This window comes from Mesocricetus auratus, unplaced genomic scaffold, assembly GCF_017639785.1.
Source record: "Mesocricetus auratus isolate SY011 unplaced genomic scaffold, BCM_Maur_2.0 Super-Scaffold_100004, whole genome shotgun sequence".
NCBI classification, from domain to species: domain Eukaryota; kingdom Metazoa; phylum Chordata; class Mammalia; order Rodentia; family Cricetidae; genus Mesocricetus; species Mesocricetus auratus.
The window spans coordinates 853,353-872,926 of record NW_024429189.1 but is presented as its reverse complement, the minus strand read 5'-3'; the positions used below and the strand labels follow the sequence as shown (position 1 = coordinate 872,926).

Here is a 19,574-nt window from a genome sequence, read left to right as displayed (position 1 = left end):
CTCCCGGCTCTCTGGCATGACTTTTAATTCCCTTCTTTAGCTGGCCCCATCTCTGGACCAAAAGATCAATTTGTCCAGGATGGTGTGAGGAAGCTGAAGGGCAAATTCTCTCTCCCACTGCAACTGTAGGTCTCTCTGCAGTAAGGATGGGCTGCTTTGGGAAGAGGGGCCCAGGGCTGCCTGGCCTCATTGCGCAGCGAAAGCTCTCCATTGCCAGAGGCGAGGGAAGACACAGGAAAAGCAGATGCTCCAAGCCCTGAGGACAGGAAGGGTAAGAACAGGGAGGCAGAATTATTTGGGAAAAAAAACAAACCAACAACCAGTATTTGGCTGGAAAATTCCTCAGTACCAGAGATGAAGGAGTTACATATTTATTACAGAGAAAAATCACTTAAAATACACAGCACTGAGAAAAATCATAACATTTATTAGCTAGGCAGACATGAGGGCACAACTGGGGGATGACAGGCAGAGATTCTTTTCTCTTAGGAGAGAATAGAGAGAAACAATCATGACAGCTGTATTCGAGCAACTTACTCAGAGCCCAGGGGGGACAATAAACTCAAGTGTGCAGCAGCCAGCCGGGGGAACCTAGCTACAGCGCAAGAGTCCAGTGGCCTCCCCAGTAGTTATAAAAACAAAAAGTGGTTAGGCAGAAGAATAACAAAACAGGTAAAAGACTAAAACAACACTGTTCGAAGAATCTGTTTAGTTGTTTTCAAATTGCAATATATACAAATATGCCCTGCGGTGCAGGATTATAGACACGTTCAACTGAAAGTGATGTAAAGAGAAACCCTGCCCCAAGAGGCTCGAGTAGTCTAGCGTTTTGGCAATGTTTAAGTATGTCACAGATACTGCACACACACAGAAAGCGTCCTGGTATTATTTTATAAAAATCGCCAAGATGCAGCCTGGCAGTGCTGGCACACACCTTTAATCCCGGAGTCAGAGACAAGCATATCTCTGAGTTTGAGGCCAGCCTGGTCTACAGAGCAACTTCCAGGACAGTCAGGGCTACACAGAAACCCTGTCTGGAACCCCGCCCCCCTCCCAAAAATCCAAGAGCTGCTTTGAGTCTCTGGGACTCAACTGGACCCACAGGGGTTGGAGGCAGGAGGGCAGAGTTTGGGAGGGGCTAGGTGGGAAGGCAACACCCCCCCCCAGGCTGGCAGAAGCTCCCAGGTGGCTGTTAATTTCAGCTCTTCCTTCCCAATAACAGGAAAAATACAGCTTAGCTCTCACTCTATTTATTTTCTGTTGTTTTGAGACAAGGTCTCACTATGTAGCCCTGGCTGGCCTGGAACTCACTCTGTAGATCAGGCTGGCCTCGAACTCACAGAGATCCACCTGCCTCTGGCTCCCGAGTTACAGGTGTGCGCCACCACCGCCCTGCTTTCTAGTTTCTTACATCGAGTTCTGTGTGTTTTGTGTGCGTGCGCACATGTGCCACGGCGTAGGAAAGTCAGAGGTCAACTTTTGGAAGTTGGTCCTTTCTTTCAACCACATGAGTCCTAGGGATAGCACTCTCATTCATCAGGCTTGGGGACAAATTCCTGTGTCTGCTGAGCCATCTTCCCTTAACCACACCTCTAGTTTCCCTTTTTTAACAGCAAACTATGGAAGGAATTTCTGTTATTCACCACTGAAGAGATGGAAACTACAAAGTGTCATTCAGGGTCATAGGAATTTCTATTATTCACCACTGAGGAGATGGAAACTACAGAGTGTCATTCAGGGTCGTCAGCGTTGGTCTCGTTCTTCTGTTAGGATGCTAAGGTTCAATTGAGCAACACACTTAAGATTGTGACCACAGATACACATCCAAACTGATGCTTCTCTACCCCAACTTCCACAAACCCGAGGGAAAGCCCTCCATTTTACCCAGCAGGCTGATCACCTGAAGGGGCCCCAGGATGGTTGACTTTAGATACACTGTGACAGCAAAGTTACTCGAATGAAATACAAATTACAAAATTAATGTGCATTGAAAACAGGTGGGTTGGGTCAGCCTCCTCTTTCTGAGACTGTGAGGTATTGGCTGCTGGGGCCTTGGGGAGGGCATGGGGTCCTCTTTGTGCCACCTTTGTAACTGCCAAGAGCCAGTCACTGCTTCAAAATATTATCTTTGTCTCAGCAATCGCAAGCTGAGGCAGAGGGATGGAGTTCAAAGCTAGCCTGGGTTACATAGCAAAACACTGACCAAAAAAAAAAAAAAAAGACACCTCACAGGCCCTTGTGAAATTATTGCCAGAATCTTGAAACTGCTTCAGGTTTCAGAGCCCGGATAGATGTATGGCTGTCACTTTTAGAGTTATTGCAGGGGCTGGGCTACATCTCAGTGGTAGCAAGCCTGCCAACATACACACAGCCCCATCTCATCCCCAACCACATTAAAAAACAAACAAAACAGCTTACAAAAATAAACCCCTAATATAGAGGCGAAGAGCATTTTTCCTGCTTTAAAATAAGATGTAAATCATTTCCAAAGTCGAATAGAAAGGACCAGATGTGAGCTGGGTCGTGGTGGCACACCACTTTAACCCCAGCACCCGACTCGGGAGGCAGAGGCAGACAAATCTCTGTGAGTTCAAGGCCAGCCTGGTCTACAGAGTGAGTTCCAGGACAGCCAGGGCTACCCAGGGAAACCCTGTCTCAAACAACAACAAAAGGACCAGACGGGGACAGAAGGGGTCATGATGGGCACAATTCAGTTCTGAACCGACTTTGCATCTGGCCGGTGTCACTCTCCCCTCTAATATTAGCACTGACTTAAGAATGCAAATTCCCACATGGCTCAGACTCCTTTAAAACACGGAGACCTTTTATTTTCTTCTGGCTGTAGTTAGCCAGGTCAAATGTGCCAGGAACCCCAAAATGATGCCTTATAAATTCAAACTTTGGCTCTTATAGGTGTCAGAGATTAAAAAAAGTCTCTTCCTTAAAAGGGGACGAGCGGACGCCACTGCGTGCAGTGGCCAGGACACCGGGTTCTGCTCACAGAAAACCTTCTGACAGGAATAGAACTGAGCTTGAAAACACCATGCTCGGGGGTGTTGGGCACCTCGATGCTTCACAAACCGCCTCAATAGCTTGAAGACACCCTACCATTGGCCTACGCCCATCAGGTGGGGCCAGAAAACTGTAATGTCAAGTCAAAGTTAAATTGTGCCAGAAGCACACCTTTCTGGACATGTCTTGGTTGTTTGGACACTCAGACAATAAAAGATAACAGGAGGACCTGAGCAGCACTGGGCATGGGCACCAAGAAAATTAAAAAATGTTAATAGTCTTTACTCAAGGTCTGTAAGATGTTACTCAGTTCCATTGATGAAGTAACAAATGTAACTTTTATTTGTTTTTTACCAAGTCTTACTCTGTAGCCCAGGATAGCCTGAAACTCGGTGGGATGCTCGTCACTTACCCTCCTGAGTGCTAGGGCTATAGACATGAACCACCATACAGTCTAAAAACCTACATATTTGTTGGAAGGAATAGAAACACTGATCAGATTTCAAACGACACAGTTGTAAGCAGGCCGGTGGCAGCTCTGCACATAGTCAGGTTGGACAAGCAAACTCAGGCACGAGGTGGCCCAGTTTCCCAAGTGTCTGTGTCACTTGCTCTCTGCTGGCCTCTTGAAGGCCTATAACAGCCAAAGTGGTGGGGAGAGACAACTCCAGTGCCTTTAAAGGGTTTGTTTGGTTTTAAGTGGATTAAATATAAGTCTTAGCACCTTTGGCGTTTTTGTCTAAATAGACTTCGACGTAGGAGGTAGGGACATAGCCCTCCTCGTCTTCATTTCTGCGGATACGAGTCCACCCATCGCCCTTGTCCTCCTCAATGACGCTCAGCATTTCTCCTTCTACCACGGAAATGGTGCCTTCATTCTGACCTGAAGAAGAAAAGTGAGGTGTGAGGTTCCTCAGGCAGTGCTGGGGGGACATATTGGGAGGCGAGGGAGGGTCCTCTGCACTACCCGATGATTTCCTTCCTTACGTGTATCTCTAGGTTCCTTCTCCTGTCTGAGGACCCTTCCTTAGATCCCCTGAGGAGCCCACACACACCTCCCCACAGGTCGTGGTGAATCTCTACTCCTCTAGGTCACTCCTCTCAGGGTTTCTCCTGGGGCAGGGTCGGGTGGGGTCCACCCTTAGCTTCCACAGCACCTTCTAGCAGGGCCCTCATCTCTTTCCCTTCTGGCATTTTCTGAAGTCAAGGTTCTACTTTTCCTACTGGCTCTAGGGCTGTTCCCTCTTGGTGTCCCTAGACCCTGGGAACTCAGCTCAGGAGATCTGGGTTCACTGGGATACTCCTACTGTTCTTTCCCCCAGGGTATCTCCAAGGAACCAAGGATGAGCCATTGGGCTAGCCTTGGCTCTCCTCCTCTCCGCTCAGCTCTGTCAGTCACTATACAGCTGTGTCTTCTCCTTAGCCACGGCCCCCAGACAGTTCTCTCTCTTCCTATATACATTTTATGTGCATTGGTGTTTTGCCAGTGATGTTGGGTTCGCTGGAACTGGAGTTACAGACAGGTGTGAGCTGCCATGTGGGTGCTAGGAATTGAACTTGGGTCCTCTGGAAGAGCAGCCCGTGCTCTTTCTTTTTCTTTTTGGTGACAGTTCTCTAAGGTCATTTAAAAGTCAACCACACCTCGAGGCCAGCTTTGGGAGTGTGTGATGGTTAGTTTTGTCAGCTTGACCCAACCTAAAGCCACTTGGGAAGAGGTCAGTGAGGAACTGTACAGCAGAGTAGACTGTGGACCTGTCTATGGGAGGTTGTTGGTTTGTTTTTGTTTTTTTTTTTCCTCCAAGACAGAGTTTCTCTGTGTAGCCCTGACTGTCCCAGAATTCCCTTTGTAGACCAGGCTGGCCTCAAACTCACAGAGATCCACCTGCCTCTGCTTCCCAGTGCTGGGATTAAAGGCGTGCGCCACCACTGCCTGGCCTGTGGGAGTCTGTCTTAGCCACCATAACTGATGTGGGGAGGCCCGCCCTGAAGGTGGGTGGCACCTGAGAGTCCGATTCTGTGTAAAGGTAGAAGCTGGCGTAGCATGTGCCTTCATCTCTTGGCTGTGTGCATGAGCAGCTGTGTCAGTTCCCGTCTTGGATCCCTGCGGTGATGACTGGGACCTGGAACTGTGAGCTACCATGAAGCCTGTCTCCTCTGAGCTGCTCGCTGTCAGGGCGTCTCATCACAGCAACAGAATGACACGGGGCGGGGTGACACCCCCTGCTATGTGGGCCCCAAAGACTGAGAATCCTGTAGGAGCTGTCAGATGACTCACCCTAGAGCTTCCCATTTCCCTGAGCCCTGACTTTCTCTCATAGCATCCTCTGTAACTCTGGGCAGCATCATGTCCTGGTACACAGGATACAGGCATGCGATGATGGCCCGCCCTGTTTCCTGCTGATCCCACACAGGGGACAATGGCGCCTGTCAGCAGCATCTCAGAGTGGGTCAAGGAAAACTAACACTTCTTTATCTCACCCAGGTCTCTACTTTCCTTCTATGTGTGTTTGTGAAAGAGAGAGAGATTGTATGAGCATGCGTGTGTATGAAAGTATTCATGTGTGTATAGCGTTGTGAGATTGTGAGTGTATCGTATGCGATTGTGTGCATGTGAGTGTATGTTTGTGTGTGTTTGTATGTGAATGAATGTGTTTGTGTGTGAATGCGTATATAAGCATGAGTGTGTGTGTTTGTGTGTGAGTGTGTTTGTAAGTGCAAGTGTGAGTGTGTATGTATGTGTTTGTATGTGAGTGTGTGTAAGTGTGTGTATTTGTGTGGGTATGAGTGTGTATATAAGTGTGAGTGAGTGTATAAGTGTGTGTATGTGTGTATGTTTGTGTGTGTATGTAAGTGTGTGTGTTTGTGTGTGAGAGTGTATTGTGTATGGTGGGTAGAGGTTGATTATTGATTATTTTTCCATCTTGTTTATTTATTTAAAAATTCTTTTACTGGAGCTGGAGAGATGACTCAGCAGTTAAGAGCACTGGCTGTTCTTGCAGAAGACAGGGATTCGGTTCCGAGCACCCACATGGTGGCTCACAACCATCTATAACTGCAGTTGCAGAGGGTCTGACGCCCTCTTCTGGCCTCCACAGGCACTAACATGGTTCCCACACACACATGCAGGCAAAACACCCATTCACATAAAATTAATCAATCAATGAGTTTTCTATGATTTTAACATATGTATGAGAGAGGGAGAGAGAGAGAGAGAGAGAGAGAGAGACAGAGAGACAGAGAGACAGAGAGACAGAGAGACAGAGAGACAGAGAGACAGAGAGACAGAGGGGGTCGCCCAGTCAGTTTAGGAAGGCAGAAGCTGTGGCGTGGGCAGCAGTACCTTCAAATGTATAGAGAGACAGAGAGACAGACAGAGAGACAGAGGGTCGCCCAGTCAGTTTAGGAAGGCAGAAGCTGTCGCGTGGGCAGCAGTACCTTCAAATGTATAGAGAGACAGAGAGACAGAGAGAGAGAGAGGGGGTCGCCCAGTCAGTTTAGGAAGGCAGAAGCTGCCGCGTGGGCAGCGGTACCTTCAAATGTATAGAGAGACAGAGAGACAGAGAGAGAGAGAGGGGGTCGCCCAGTCAGTTTAGGAAGGCAGAAGCTGCCGCGTGGGCAGCGGTACCTTCAAATGTATAGAGACAGAGAGGGGTCGCCCAGTCAGTTTAGGAAGGCAGAAGCTGCCGCGTGGGCAGCAGTACCTTCAAATGTATAGAGACAGAGAGAGAGACAGAGAGAGAGACAGAGAGAGAGAGAGAGAGACAGAGAGGGTCGCCCAGTCAGTTTAGGAAGGCAGAAGCTGCCGCGTGGGCAGCAGTACCTTCAAATGTATAGAGGGCTTTGCAGGTCCCGATGGCAGGAAGCGGCTCCTCATCATCAAACTCATCGTCGAAATCCGTGGCCAGCACCTTGAGCTCGCTCTCCTGGCTTTGCTCTTCTGTGTAACTACCATCTGGGCTGCTCAAGAGAGGAAGACACACAGCAACTATAGCGACCAACCTGGAGGTGTAGGGCTGTCCCCACCGGCGACGGGCGATGCCACCTCAGATCACCAGCCTGGACTGGATGGTGAATTGAGACATTTTCATGTGGGAAGCATCAGAGGGGGTGGAAACAGACGCTCTAGCCTTATGAGAGAGTCCAGAATCCAGACCTAATTACAAAGCCAGACAGAAGGCCCTTTGCTGAGGCGGGGCCTCACAGGTACTGTACCTCTCCCGGTCCTGGGCGCAATTAGTGACCGTCTGGTGTGTCTGACCGTCGTACAGTCCACTCTGCCGGCGAGCCTGATCACTCCGTGCTGGGAGTCTGCCTTCCACCTCAGCCAGCCAGGCCTAGAAGCAAAATCCACAGAAGACTTGGGCTTGGGCTAGCCTAGGCTCAATCATGAGCTGTCAGGCCTTAAGTGAGGGCTGGACAGTCACTGATGTATGAAGGCGTGGCTGATGTCTCAGGCCTGCACTGGCTGGCTATACATGTGGGCTCCTTGGAAACTGCTTCCTTCTCCTGCAAAGCTGGGAGAGGGGGAGGGAGGCCCTTGTTTACCAAATTTACCAGTCATCCCCACATGGTGGATGGGCCACACTCTTGGGCAGCCATGTAATCACAGATAAATTACACTATACTTCCTTCTGACTCAATCCCGTGGCTCTGAGGTCACCCTGGGAAACCCCACGGCCCCAGGCATATCAGTAGGGTGGTTTTCCTCTCCAGGGACACAGCCCAGCACTGAGAATGTGGGGGTGGGGGCAGGAGATGGGGTCCCCGGAGGCACCTTCCCCTTCCTGCTCCTTCCTTAGCACCTGTTCCCCACCTCAAACTTCTGCGTCTCTAGCCGCAGTTTCTCTATGTTCTGGGTGGCTTCAGCGAGTTTGTGGTCCAAGCTGGCCGGGTCTCCCATCTGAGGGTTCTTTAGGTACACGTCTTTCATTTTGGTGATGGCGTCCCTGAGAAAGAATAGGAACAACATGGAGACTGAGGCCTGAGTAATAGCCATTACCCTGCTGGCTTGGTGATACACACAGGTGATCCCAGCATCAGGAGGCCAAGGCAGGAAGAGCTCAAATTGGAAGCTAGCCTGGGCTACCTAATGAGAGCACCCCTTCTCCTCATGGTCTCCTCTGGTTAATTTCTTCAAAAGTTCACTGATTTAGCCAGGCCTTGGTGGCGCACGCCTTTAATCCCAGTACTCGGGAGGCAGAGGCAGGCGAATTTCTGTGAATTCGAGACCAGCCTGGTCTACCGAGCGGGTTCCAGGACAGGGTCCAAAACAATACAGAGAAACCCTGTCTCGTAAAACCAAAAAAAAAAAAAAAAAAAAAAAAAGTTGACTGATTTTACTGTGTTGTGTGTGTGTGTGTGCACATGCGGGCTACAATGGGTGTCTTCATCTGTCTCTAGTCCATCTGCTCCTTTCTTTAAGAGCCATTGTTTATCCACTTACTTATCTGTGTGGGAGAGTGTGTAGGTCAGCATGCCTGTGGGAGGCCACAGAGACAGCGTGTGTCTTCTTCACTCTTCACCTACCCCTCTGAGGCGAGCCCAGAGATCCTGTCGACCGCCCGCCTTGGAGCTTGGGTTAGAGACGTTTGTGGGATGTTGGACATGTTTTATGGGGTGCTGGAATCTGAACTTTTGCTCTCTGATTACACAGCGAGGGCTTACAAGTGTGGAGCCACCATCCCAGCCACTCCCCCTTGTCTCTCACCGGTTGGCTGGCGATGGGCTACAGACCTGTAGCACTGTGCCTGGCAGTTACACAGGCAGTGGGGACCAGAGCTCAGCTCTTCACGCTTGCGCAGGAACCCACTGGTCTGCCTCCCCAGCCCGAATCTTACTGATGTCCTTAAGGAACCACATGTTTGTGTCTGTAGGTCCTTTGTTGAACACCATGGTTTTCTCTTTTGGGTTTTCAAGGCAGGGTCTCTGTGTAGCTCTGGCTGTCCTGGAACTCACTCTGTAGACAAGGTTATCCTCAGACTCAGAGATTCACCTACCTCTGCCTCCCGAGTGCTGAGATTAAAGGTGTGCACCACCATGCCCAGCTGATTTAACTTATTTTTTTAAGTTACAGGTGGTTGTGACCCGTCCTGTGTGCTATGTACTGAATCCCAGCCTTCTGCAAGAACAGCAAGTACTCTCAACAGCTGAGCCATGTTTGTTTCTATTGGTTTTGAGATAGGGGCTCATAATCTAGCTCAGGCTGGCCTTGAACTTGTGACCCTCTGCCTCAGCCTTCTAAGTGATGGGATAGTAGACTTGTCCCATTACATCTATCTTTTTATCTTTGGAGTATGCATCAAGAGCTGTGAATTTCTTTCCACAACAACCACAGCTTTAATGTTTGTTTGTTTTTTTTAAATACATTCTCAAAACAAATACCACATTTTCAGGATATTACATTAACACATAAGATTTCCATGTTTGTGTTTTTTGTTTTGTTTTTTAAGACTTGGTTTCTCTGTATTGTCCTGGAACTTGCTCTGTAGACCAGGTTGGCCTTGAACTCATAGAGATCTGCCCGCCTCAGCCCATATTGAGGAGACCTAACGGATGCTAACATACAGAACTTCACCCTTGAGGTGCATTGAGAATGTCAGGACAGAGATTCAAGACAAGAAAGGTATCCTTCTGGACCAACAGGGGCTGATACTGGACGACTGTGACATCCAGAAAAGAGTCCACCCTGTACCTGGTGTTGTGCCTGCATCTTGGCATAACTGAACCATCCCTTCACCAGCTTGCTCAGAAATACAACGGAGCTACAAACACCTGCGCCCCATGCCTCAACTGCTGCCAGAAGTACAGCCAAACCACATCTGTACCTCAAGGGTGAGAGGATCTGAGGGTGTCTATCCAGCCCAGGACCCTGGGACCCCAATAATCTTCCTACTATTGGCTGGATCAGAGAAACCAAAGCACACCCATTCACTCAGGCCAAAAGAGAAATAGGGAAGCTAGTAAAGGGTATTTTGTTCCCCAGACTCAACATACAACCTCTGCTATAGAGAAACCCAGCACACAATGAGAAAGCAGACAAAACACCTGCCAAAGTAACACCTCTGTCCATTTTAGAGGCTGAAGAGATGACACAGCATTTAAGAATAAGAACTGCTTTATCATGAGGACCGAAGTTTGGTTCCCAATACCAGTATCTGGTAGCTCACAACTGCCTGTAACTCCAGTTTCAAGAGTTCTGACACCCCCTTCTGGTCTCTTTGGGTACTACACACACACACACACACACACACACACACACACACACACACTCTTTCAGATTTTCTGTTTCCCAGCTGAGGATGTTTGACAGGGTACAGTGACCCATCCTACCTCTGATCCGTCTCCTTTTGGATCTCTTTATTGAGCTCATCAACTTTCTGCTGCAGCTTTTTCCTCCTCTGCTCAGGGGGGAGGTTGCTGAAGTCTTCTGGTGTGGCACCCTGCAGACACAAACAGGAGAATGAGGAGCTGCAAAGTCTTTGCAGTGTCCCTGGGCAGGAGGGAGGCAAAAACAAAGCCTGTAGACCTGCAGAGGCTTCCCAGAGCCAGCTCTGCTTTCCCACCACTCCAGCTGAGGTGTGAAAACCAAACACATGCAAATGTCAGAAGTCCTGTCATCTACAAGGGCCAGAGCAGCGCAGGAGAGGCCAGGAGCAACTGCACTCCGGGGAGGAGAGACGAGGAAACAGGTGTGACTGGGGAGGCAGCCCACAGACAAATTTAGAGAAGACTACTCCATTTCCCTCTTCTCTTCACCTCAACTCCTCCCTTAGTGGGAGCATTCCTTCCCATCTCCCCCCTCAAGGCTGAGGTGGAGTTCCCACGCCCCACCCCTATGAAATGACATGTGGGCTATCACTTTCCTTTGAGAAAAAAATGTGAAAGTATGATTTTAAAAAGTCATTCATCCCCCTCCAGTGTTACTGGTCCCTCATTGCCTTTGGGACCCCAAAATTACTTCCCAGTGTACAAAACCAACCTCCTTTTACTGTCAGGAATGTGTTTTAATGCCACCCCCTTTTTTTCTGCAGGGCTGAACCTGGGACAAACATTTCACCACTGGGCTACAAGTCTCAGACTCACTCCTGCCCTGGTTTTCCAGGTACTGAGATTATGCATGTGAACCACCACATCTGGCTCCTGGCCCCCTTCTCCAATTTAAAAGACTTTGTTTTAAAGTTGTGTGTGCGGAGTCCAGAAGAAGGCATGAGATTGCCCTGGAACAAGTTGTAGGTGGTTGTGAGCCACACCACATGGGTGCTGGGAACTTGGGTCCACTGAAGAGCAACACGTTCTAACTACTGAGCCACCTTTCCTCATTCCCTCACTTTCAGGTTTTAGCACGGGCTTCGCCTTGCCGTGGAAGGAGTCCTTCAGACTGAGCCGGGACTGCAGGTACGAGCCTCCACACCTGGTTGGGGCTCTCTTTAAATGCACTCTGCCTTTGTGTATGTGCTTTTGGAGATGTCAGGAGCTGGTCTCCCTCCAAGGACCGCCTCATTGCTGGAGAGTCCAGAGCTTTTCCTTAAATGAGGCTGTTTTCATAAAGAATGAAATGTATTCAACAGGCCCAGGGAAAGCCAGGAAATTTACAAGAGAGATTTTACTTGAAAACCTCAATTCTTTTCAAACAAGGGGGCGAGAAGAAAGGGGGCCCAGAGAATGCGATTCTGGAATCCACTGGGATTTGCCAAGCGGCTTACTTGGGAACTTGTGACAGAAACTTCTCAGGGGCTTGTGACAGAAGTTTGTAGGCTGATTAAGAGGAAGGTGGCTAGGCTGGTAAGTGTGTGAGTCAGCAAATATTTGCCTCAGGCCATGAGGAGATCAGAGTCGAGACACCCTGAGTGTGTGTGACAGTCAGTAGGTTGGTCGGTAGAGGGGAGAGGAGGGAGGCATTTCTGTCACCAAGCCAAGCGAGGGCCCAAAGACGAGCAGCAGCAAGGTGGTCCCTCAGTGTGGCAGCAGCTGAGGCAGTTTCTCTCTCCCATGCCCACTATCTGAAGACTTCAGTGTCTTACTTTATAGTCACTCTATTCAAGCATTGAACTTGGAGGAAAATCTGTCTATGCAGTTTTTATTTATTATACAATCTGTGGGAGTCAGCTCCATCTTTCAACCATGTGGGTTTCTGAAATGGAACTCAAGGTCATCAGGCTTAGCACCAAGTACCCCTGCCCCCTGAGCCATCTTGGTGATCCTGATACTTGTTTCCTAGACTGAGATTGTATTGTACACACGTGAGCATGTGCGTGCACGCGTACACACACACACACACACACACACACACACACACACACCCTAGGGGGGGTCTTATCTTCCACTTTGTTTGAGACAGGGTCTCTAGGCTGTTTATCCACTGTATATGCAATCTCTCCACAGGGCACTGGTATTACAGACATGCCTGCTGGGTGCAGAGCTCTTACATTGATTCTGGGAATTTAGACTCAAGCTTCATGCTTGGGCTTACAAATACTTTTACCTTTGACCAATCTTCCCAGCGCTGAGATTTTGGGAGTTTGTTTGTTTGTTTGTTTGTTTGTTTTTCTGGGATGTAACAAAATTCAATACAAGTCTGTGGAAGTGAGGCAGTCTGGTCAGTGACCAAAGAGACCTCTAGCATTCAGTGTCGGGGGCAGTAGCTTCAGGAGACTGCCTGCCCTTGAACGTAGCTGGTTTAGTGGTGACCTGAGTCTTTTGAATGTATTTAGAAGAGGTGCAAGGCTTGGATGGCATCTAAATGGCAGAGACACCTGTAAGGAACACTTGTGACTAGTTACAGAAGAGACAGCACTGGTTACTTATGACAACATGACAAAATAACCTAACTGACCCACACATTATCTTCAATTGATAAAGTATCAACCTAACTGACCTGTCAGGTCCCTTTCAATAGCTACCCTGGCTATTCAAGCACCATTGTTACTTGAAAACAAGTCACTGGAAAAGCCTCAAACCTTGGTTACTATGGAGATTCAGGTCAACAGCTTCCCATAAAAACCTAGGATCAGTAGAAAGGGCGTCTCACCCAATTAGGCTTTTGAAGTTTACATTTCCTCAAACAAGGCTCTGACACGTGACTCATTTTATGGAGACAGGGCACTGGTTTCTAGCTCTGAGTCAGCGGGGATGTCTCTGACGTGGCTGGAGTGGCCCAGTTTGCAGAATGGTGGAACCAGCCGAGGAAGGTGGGGCCACACACACCCAAGTTGAAGGGGCTGGGTAGTCAGCCTTGCTTCATCTCGGGATGGCACCTACATCGCTCCTGGGCACAAGTCCTGGGTAACACAGACCCTCGAGCTATTTGCTTGTATACCGAACCCATTTCCTACCTAATGTGTGTGTGTGTGTGTGTATGTGTGTGTGTGTGTGTGTGTGTGTGTCGCGCATGCGCGTGAGTGTGCGGGCGAGTGTGTTTACTCAAGGCGTCACTCCAGCAGGTACCAGCTGTCTTCCTTGCTCTCTACATGGCAGCCTTGTAAGGAGGCTGGCTTTCCAGAGACCGGCTGTCCAGTGCACTTCCTCTAGAACTCACCTCTCTCCGCCCCTCGGTGCTGGGACTACGCTGGAGCCCTCATGCTTGCAAGGGCAAGCGCTCTTACCCACCGAGCATCTCTAGACTACCCCGGCCCCTGCCCCCCCCCACACCATGTTTCACTTTTTCATTGACTTCAAAGGAATGGCATGGAAGCAACAACTTAACTCACAAACTGGTGAAGGATCTGTGTCCCCAAAGGATACACAGTCCTCATTCATTCTCTAAGTATAGTGGCTTATGTTGGTTAGGATTTTCTTTCAATAAATCGAACAATTACTCTGGTTGTTCACTAGAGCTACACCGTGAAGGAAAAGCAAGACAGACAGACGTTAGGTAGACAGCTTAAGCAAGGATGCACGAGGGGCTTCCCTTTGTCCGTCAGAGCGTCTGTGCCTCTGGAATCACCTTTACCCAAGGCATCCACAGAGCTGTGCAGGCCCCCAGGAGGTCCCTCGCTTCCCATTGGTCTTTCCTACCCCAAATCCAAGCAGTCATTACAGGCGTGACACACACCCGAGTGTCTCCTTCAGGCTCCCAGTTTTTGTTTGTTGTTGTTGTGGTGGTGGTTTTTTGTTTGTTTGGTTTTGTTTTACTTTGTTTTGTTTTTGAGACAGGTTCTCTCCAAATAGTCATGGCTGGCCTGGAACTCACTTTGTAGACCAGGCTGACCTGGAATTCACTGAGATCCACCTGCCTCTGCCTCCCGAATGTCTTCTTTAGTGGCTCCCATGAAGGAGTATCTTCCAACTACTTAAATTGATTCAGCAGGAACCCCCCCCCCATTTCTGACGAATATAAGTAGTTGGTCAATGCTTGGCATAGTCATAAAGTTCCCATGGTAATCATTAGTTTTCATGGTAAGCATTAATCATGGTAAGCATTAATTTCCTTAGTGAATAAGACAGTCACATATCCAGAGGTCAAACAGACACCAACAAAAGCGCCTGAAGGAGAACAGAGTGTGAGCAGTTAACGTTGGAGGCATAGCATCTGTAACAAAGTAACACACACCAGAAACCCGATTAGACTAAGGGCATGCATGGGGTACGTTTTGCTTACCAGCTTGAGAGAAAGCTTCATGGAAAAATTGAAGAGGTAACAAACGGGAAGAGAGAAAGAGAGAGAGAAAAAAAACACAGGTCAGAAGAGGCCAGTTCACTGGGCGCATGACATCAGCCCGCCTGCTGACTTGTGAATATGGCCAGGGCAGATCTGTGCAAAAGTTCACAGGAGGGGTTGGTCGTAACAGACTTCTTAGGTGGCTTGGGTGCCAAAGCCAAGACAAGGTGTGAGAGGTGAGCGCTCTCTGTCGCCTCCCACTGGACGCCTATGAAAATCAGCTTGCTGGGGACGGGATTTGGAATGGATGCTGGGAACAGACCTTAACCCTGCTAGGCATAGCCATGACACATAATGACCCCAAAAGGACAAGAACCGCACAGCTCTTTGTTTACCAAATGTCCCCTAGGACATCCGACGCAGATTCCTTTTAAAATTTTATTTTTGAGACAGGGTTACCCAATGTGCAGCCTGACTGGGATGAGCTCAAATTATCAGAAAGCCTTCTCCTCTGCCTCCTGAGTGCTGGGGTCATAGGCACATGGGTAAGTACCCTGCACACATGGGTATTTAGGGTTTTGTGGTTTTTTTTTTATTAAAAAAACATTTTTTTTCAAGACAGGGTTTCTCTGTATAACAGCTCTGGCTATCCTAGAACTCACTCTGTAGCCCAGGTTGGCCTCAAAATCACAGACATCTGCCTGACTCTGCATCCCAAGTCCTGGGATTAAAGGTATGCACTATCACGCCTGGCCCCCCCAAAAAAAAACTATTATAAAAATAAAAACTAGGGCCAGGCGGTGGTAGCACACGCCTTTAATCCCAGCGCTCGGGAGGCAGAGGCAGGCGGATCTCTGTGAGTTCGAGGCCGGGCTGGACCGACAGCCTCCAAAACAATACAGAGAAACCCTGTCTCGTAAAACCAAAAAAATAAAAAAAACATAAAAACTATCCAGGTGTTAGTGGTGTATACCTTTAATCCCAGCACACGAGCATAGTGCCTGCAGAGGCCAAAAAAGGGCAATGAAACCTTTGGGCTGGAGTTATATGGGGTTGTAAGCTGACATTTAAGGGCTGGGAGTAGAATTCTGGTCCCCCACAAGAGTGGCAAGTCTCTTGACCGAGGTGCCATCTCTCCAGCACACCCCTTACACTGACTGGCTGACTGACTGCGTGTGTGCACAGGCATGTGTGCATGTGCCGCAGCATGTATGTGGAGGTCAGAAGCTAGAAACCCTCTTGGCAGCAGACTGGAGGTGACCCAGGCAATGCAGCCTCCCCCTGCACACCAGCTCCGGCTCCTAGACCATGAGGGGGACTTCTGTGGCTTGGTCTTTTTCAAAATTAATTGATTTCTTTTCGGGGAGCTTTGGTTGGTGCTGTGGAGCTCAGGATGGCCACAGGCTCCTGAGCAGTGGGACTCCATACAGGTGATGTGAGGGCTTGCTATTGAACTCCAAGCCTGTCCAGGCGGCTACACAGCATTTGGAGAGTGACCATGAACAGCAGCTGATGTTGCTGCCTTTAGGGTATGGGCAGACATGGCCTTGGCTCCGAGGGTGCTGCTGGGGTTGGGTGACCCGATCACTGTAGGGCCACAACAGCTTCACGACGGCTGGCCTGGAGATGAGAAAGGTCCCATGACCACAGGCCTCCAGCCATAGTAAGAGGGCTTCGAGAACCCACACAGAAGCAGGACTCTGTGAGACCACACTGTGTGTCGAGGGAGAGTTCAACGCATGACAGACTCGGTCTCTAGCATTGCAGAAGGCCCTAGCCCTGACAGTAGGCTGCAGACATACTTGGAGGACAAACACCAGAGAAAGCTTGGATTTTTATGCTAGGTAGAGAGGGGCTAAAACTTCTCAGCCAACTCTTACACTTTCCTCCCTCAAGATTATTTAAAGTTGGTACTTCTGGCCAGGCTTGGTGACTCACACTCAGGGGACAGAAGACTGCTCTACACAGCCCGGACTACACAAATCCTGTCTCAAAAGCAAAACAAAACAAAAAACAAGGTTGACACTTCTTTGTAAACACCTTTTAGAGAAAAGAAAGAAACCCTTCCCACGTGAAGGAAGAGACTGACTAGACAGCTTTTCAAAACTGGCACAGGCCGTGGCCCTGAACTCGCTGAGCCCCCTGGAGCCTCCGCACAGATTGCCCATCACAAGCGGAGCTTGTCGTCAGACAGACAGCACTCAGCGTGCAGAGCAGGGGACGTCCACAAAGCACGCGAGGGGACACCGGTAAGGTTTCCTCACACACAACCTTACTGTGAATTCCAAGAACCTGACTATTTGTTCTCTACAGGGCTCCCTTCGTGACTTGAGACTATGATAGAAATCTCCTAGAGCCAAACTTGTCATGTCAATAGGAGGTCACCACTTCAAAATGAGAACAAATCAGTAAAACTGAACCTCTGTTCCAACAGAGACACTCACACTCAGTTTTTGGAAACACCAAAACTCTCACATTCCATTTTCTGGAGCGGGTGGTGAAAGACCACCGGCCAGAGGCACCACTGCGGCGTCTGGAATTCTTTAAGCATGACTGAGTGTTTCTCAGCTTGTAAGTCGTAAGTCAGCCAATTAGGTCACTCCCGATTAGACAGCCAGCCTTCTCCTAGGAGAATAAAGGCAAAGGCCTCATGGAGTGTGTGACTAGACACTAGGGACCACACACCTTCAGGCGACAGTTAGGGGCTCTGGGAGAAGCGGGCATCAATACGAGACAGAGCCAGCTCGTCCATGTGTCATTGGACGGTCACAGCTACTAACCTCAAGCGCAAAGAGAGGGGACGGTAAGTGCCAAGGTGCACGCTTTTTGGTGCCGTCTACAGGGACCCTCTCTGCTCCCGACTGTTGAGTTCTTGTTCTCCACGCTCATGCATGACTCCCGAGGGACCCACCGGCTGCAAACACAGAGGTGGATCCCTGCATGGTCACGTCGTCATGCCCTAAACTGTCTCTCTCTGGTGACTACATTCTGCAGCTGTGTTTATGGGTAAATTTCTGCCATAAACTCATATCCAGGGACACCACAGACATTTTAGGTGGCAGCTGCAGGCTCTTGAGAGGGGCATCCTGACATCGAGCTCACTCAGTGGGCATCCCTGGGGCACTGGATGTCCACTAAGGAGCCTGTGATAAAATAGCTGTTGGATTTATACCTCAAGACCCTGTCCTCGCCCCAGGGCGCAGTTCTCTCTGTTGAGAATTTTGATCAGTGGGATGCAAGTGTCCCAGCTGCACCTGTGTCCCCAGTCTTGGCGCTGTCCGTGGGGTTAGTGGTTTGGCTGTGACTGCATACTTGCAGCACAGGCAGACTTACAACATAGTCCCTAGCCTCGAAGGCATGCGTGGGTTTCCCTAGAGTCCTCTTCATGAGCTCTTTGTGATAACACAAAGACTGAGTCTGTCAACAGTCAGCAAGAGAATAAGGTAAGATATATATAAAGAAGGAACTGCGCAATCATAACTCACAACAGATTTCCAAAGTATTGGCTCTGCTTGGGTGCTGTTTCCTAAGGTCACCTTTAAAATACAGGAGGGATCATCTCGTTTTAGGTAGACAATTGCTTTGCACAGGTGCAAAAGGAAATCTTCATTTAAGACAATTACCCTTTGCAGAGTCAAATTCAGCACATGTTCTTACCTACCCGTCCATCTATCTAACCATCATTATCTATCATCTATTAGCTACCTAGTATCTATCTATCTGTCTGTCTGTCTGTCTATCTATCATCTATCTCAATCAACCTTTATCAATTCATCAGTCTATGTAACATCTATTTATCTTTCTATATATCATCTATCTAACATCTATCTTTCATCTATCATTTACCTATCTGCCATCCATCCATGTGTCAATTTCTGTCTCCCCCATACTCCTTCGGTTTTCCTCTCATGTAGCTTCCCCTGGCCTCAAACTCCACGTGTAATGAGGATGACCTTGAACTCCTGATCTTCCAGTTCTCACCTCCTAGGGGCTGGCATCACAGGTATGTACATCTATACCCAGCTCTGAAGACACTCTCACTACTTGTCTTTTTTTTTTTTTTTTTGGACTCATGTAAAGATGGGATACTAAGGTCTGGTGGTAGCCCGGGCATTGGTGGCACACGCCTTTAATCCCAGCACTTAGGAGGTAGAGGTAGGTGGTCTCTGTGAGTTCAAGACCAGCCTGGTCTACAGAGCGAGTTCCAGCACAGCCTCCAAAACAATACAGAGAAACCCTGTCTTGAAAGACCAAAAAAAAAAAAAAAAAAAAAAACCCTTAGAAAATGGCTTGCAATAACAATATTTAGTCTTTTTTTAATTATTCAGAAATAAACTAAGCTATGCTAAGAAATGTTTGCACATTGATCCAGGTGTGGTGGTTTGTTCCAGAAAAAAAAGAGAGAGAAGGAAAAGAAAGGAATGGTTTCACACAGTTTCCACTCTAATCACTAAAGCAGACACTTAGAACAAAGCAAGGACATGCCGCACTTGCAATTGTTCTCCCAGAGCCCTCCCTGAGGCACCTCTGCTCAGGGGCGCCAGTCTCAAGTTCAAGTACAAGAGAAGGCAAAATGGAAGCCAGGACTCCACTGTGTTGGTCATGGACCCAGTGGGGCTGCTGCATACCTGGTCTGGTTCCCCAGGCTTTGAGTTTATGATGTTGCCAAAGGCTTAGTGTTCCCCTTTCCTTTCTTGCTCCCCCCCACCCCTCCTAGCTAGAAAAAGCATCAGATCCGACCCCGAGGGCTCATGACGAGCGACGGAGGCAAAGCTCTTCTCCACGCCCCCATAGAAGGTTCTAGTGGGTTCTCTGTCATTGGGAGAAGGCACTTACCATCCAGGAAAGCTTCCATAAGAGGAATTTGCCGAACATAGATTTGAGGAGTAAGAAATAAAATTCATTTTGCTGGTTTACATCAGACTTTTTTTTTAAAACCATCTTTTCTTGTACTAACTGAACACAG

General features: G+C 48.7%; 1 protein-coding gene across 19 annotated transcripts in view; it reads right to left on the bottom strand.

Annotated features, from left to right (window-relative positions):
* The window catches only part of Fnbp1 (formin binding protein 1), a 126,034-nt gene that overhangs the window by 3,028 nt on the left and 103,432 nt on the right, over positions 1 to 19,574 (bottom strand). For 4 of the 19 annotated variants that reach the window (XM_005085502.4, XM_040745018.1, XM_040745020.1 and 1 more), the window contains 6 exons: positions 14,609 to 14,623; positions 10,342 to 10,451; positions 7,826 to 7,958; positions 7,225 to 7,346; positions 6,833 to 6,969; positions 408 to 3,895 (listed from right to left, as the gene is read on the bottom strand). In XM_005085502.4, the coding sequence (XP_005085559.1) occupies positions 3,717 to 3,895; positions 6,833 to 6,969; positions 7,225 to 7,346; positions 7,826 to 7,958; positions 10,342 to 10,451; positions 14,609 to 14,623 (696 nt within the window). In that variant the 3' untranslated portion in view covers positions 408 to 3,716. Of the gene's footprint in view, positions 1 to 407; positions 3,896 to 6,832; positions 6,973 to 7,224; positions 7,347 to 7,825; positions 7,959 to 10,341; positions 10,452 to 14,608; positions 14,624 to 17,941; positions 18,026 to 19,574 lie in introns of those variants that run through there. The other 15 variants (XM_013124809.3, XM_040745019.1, XM_040745022.1 and 12 more) reach the window with 6 other exon arrangements.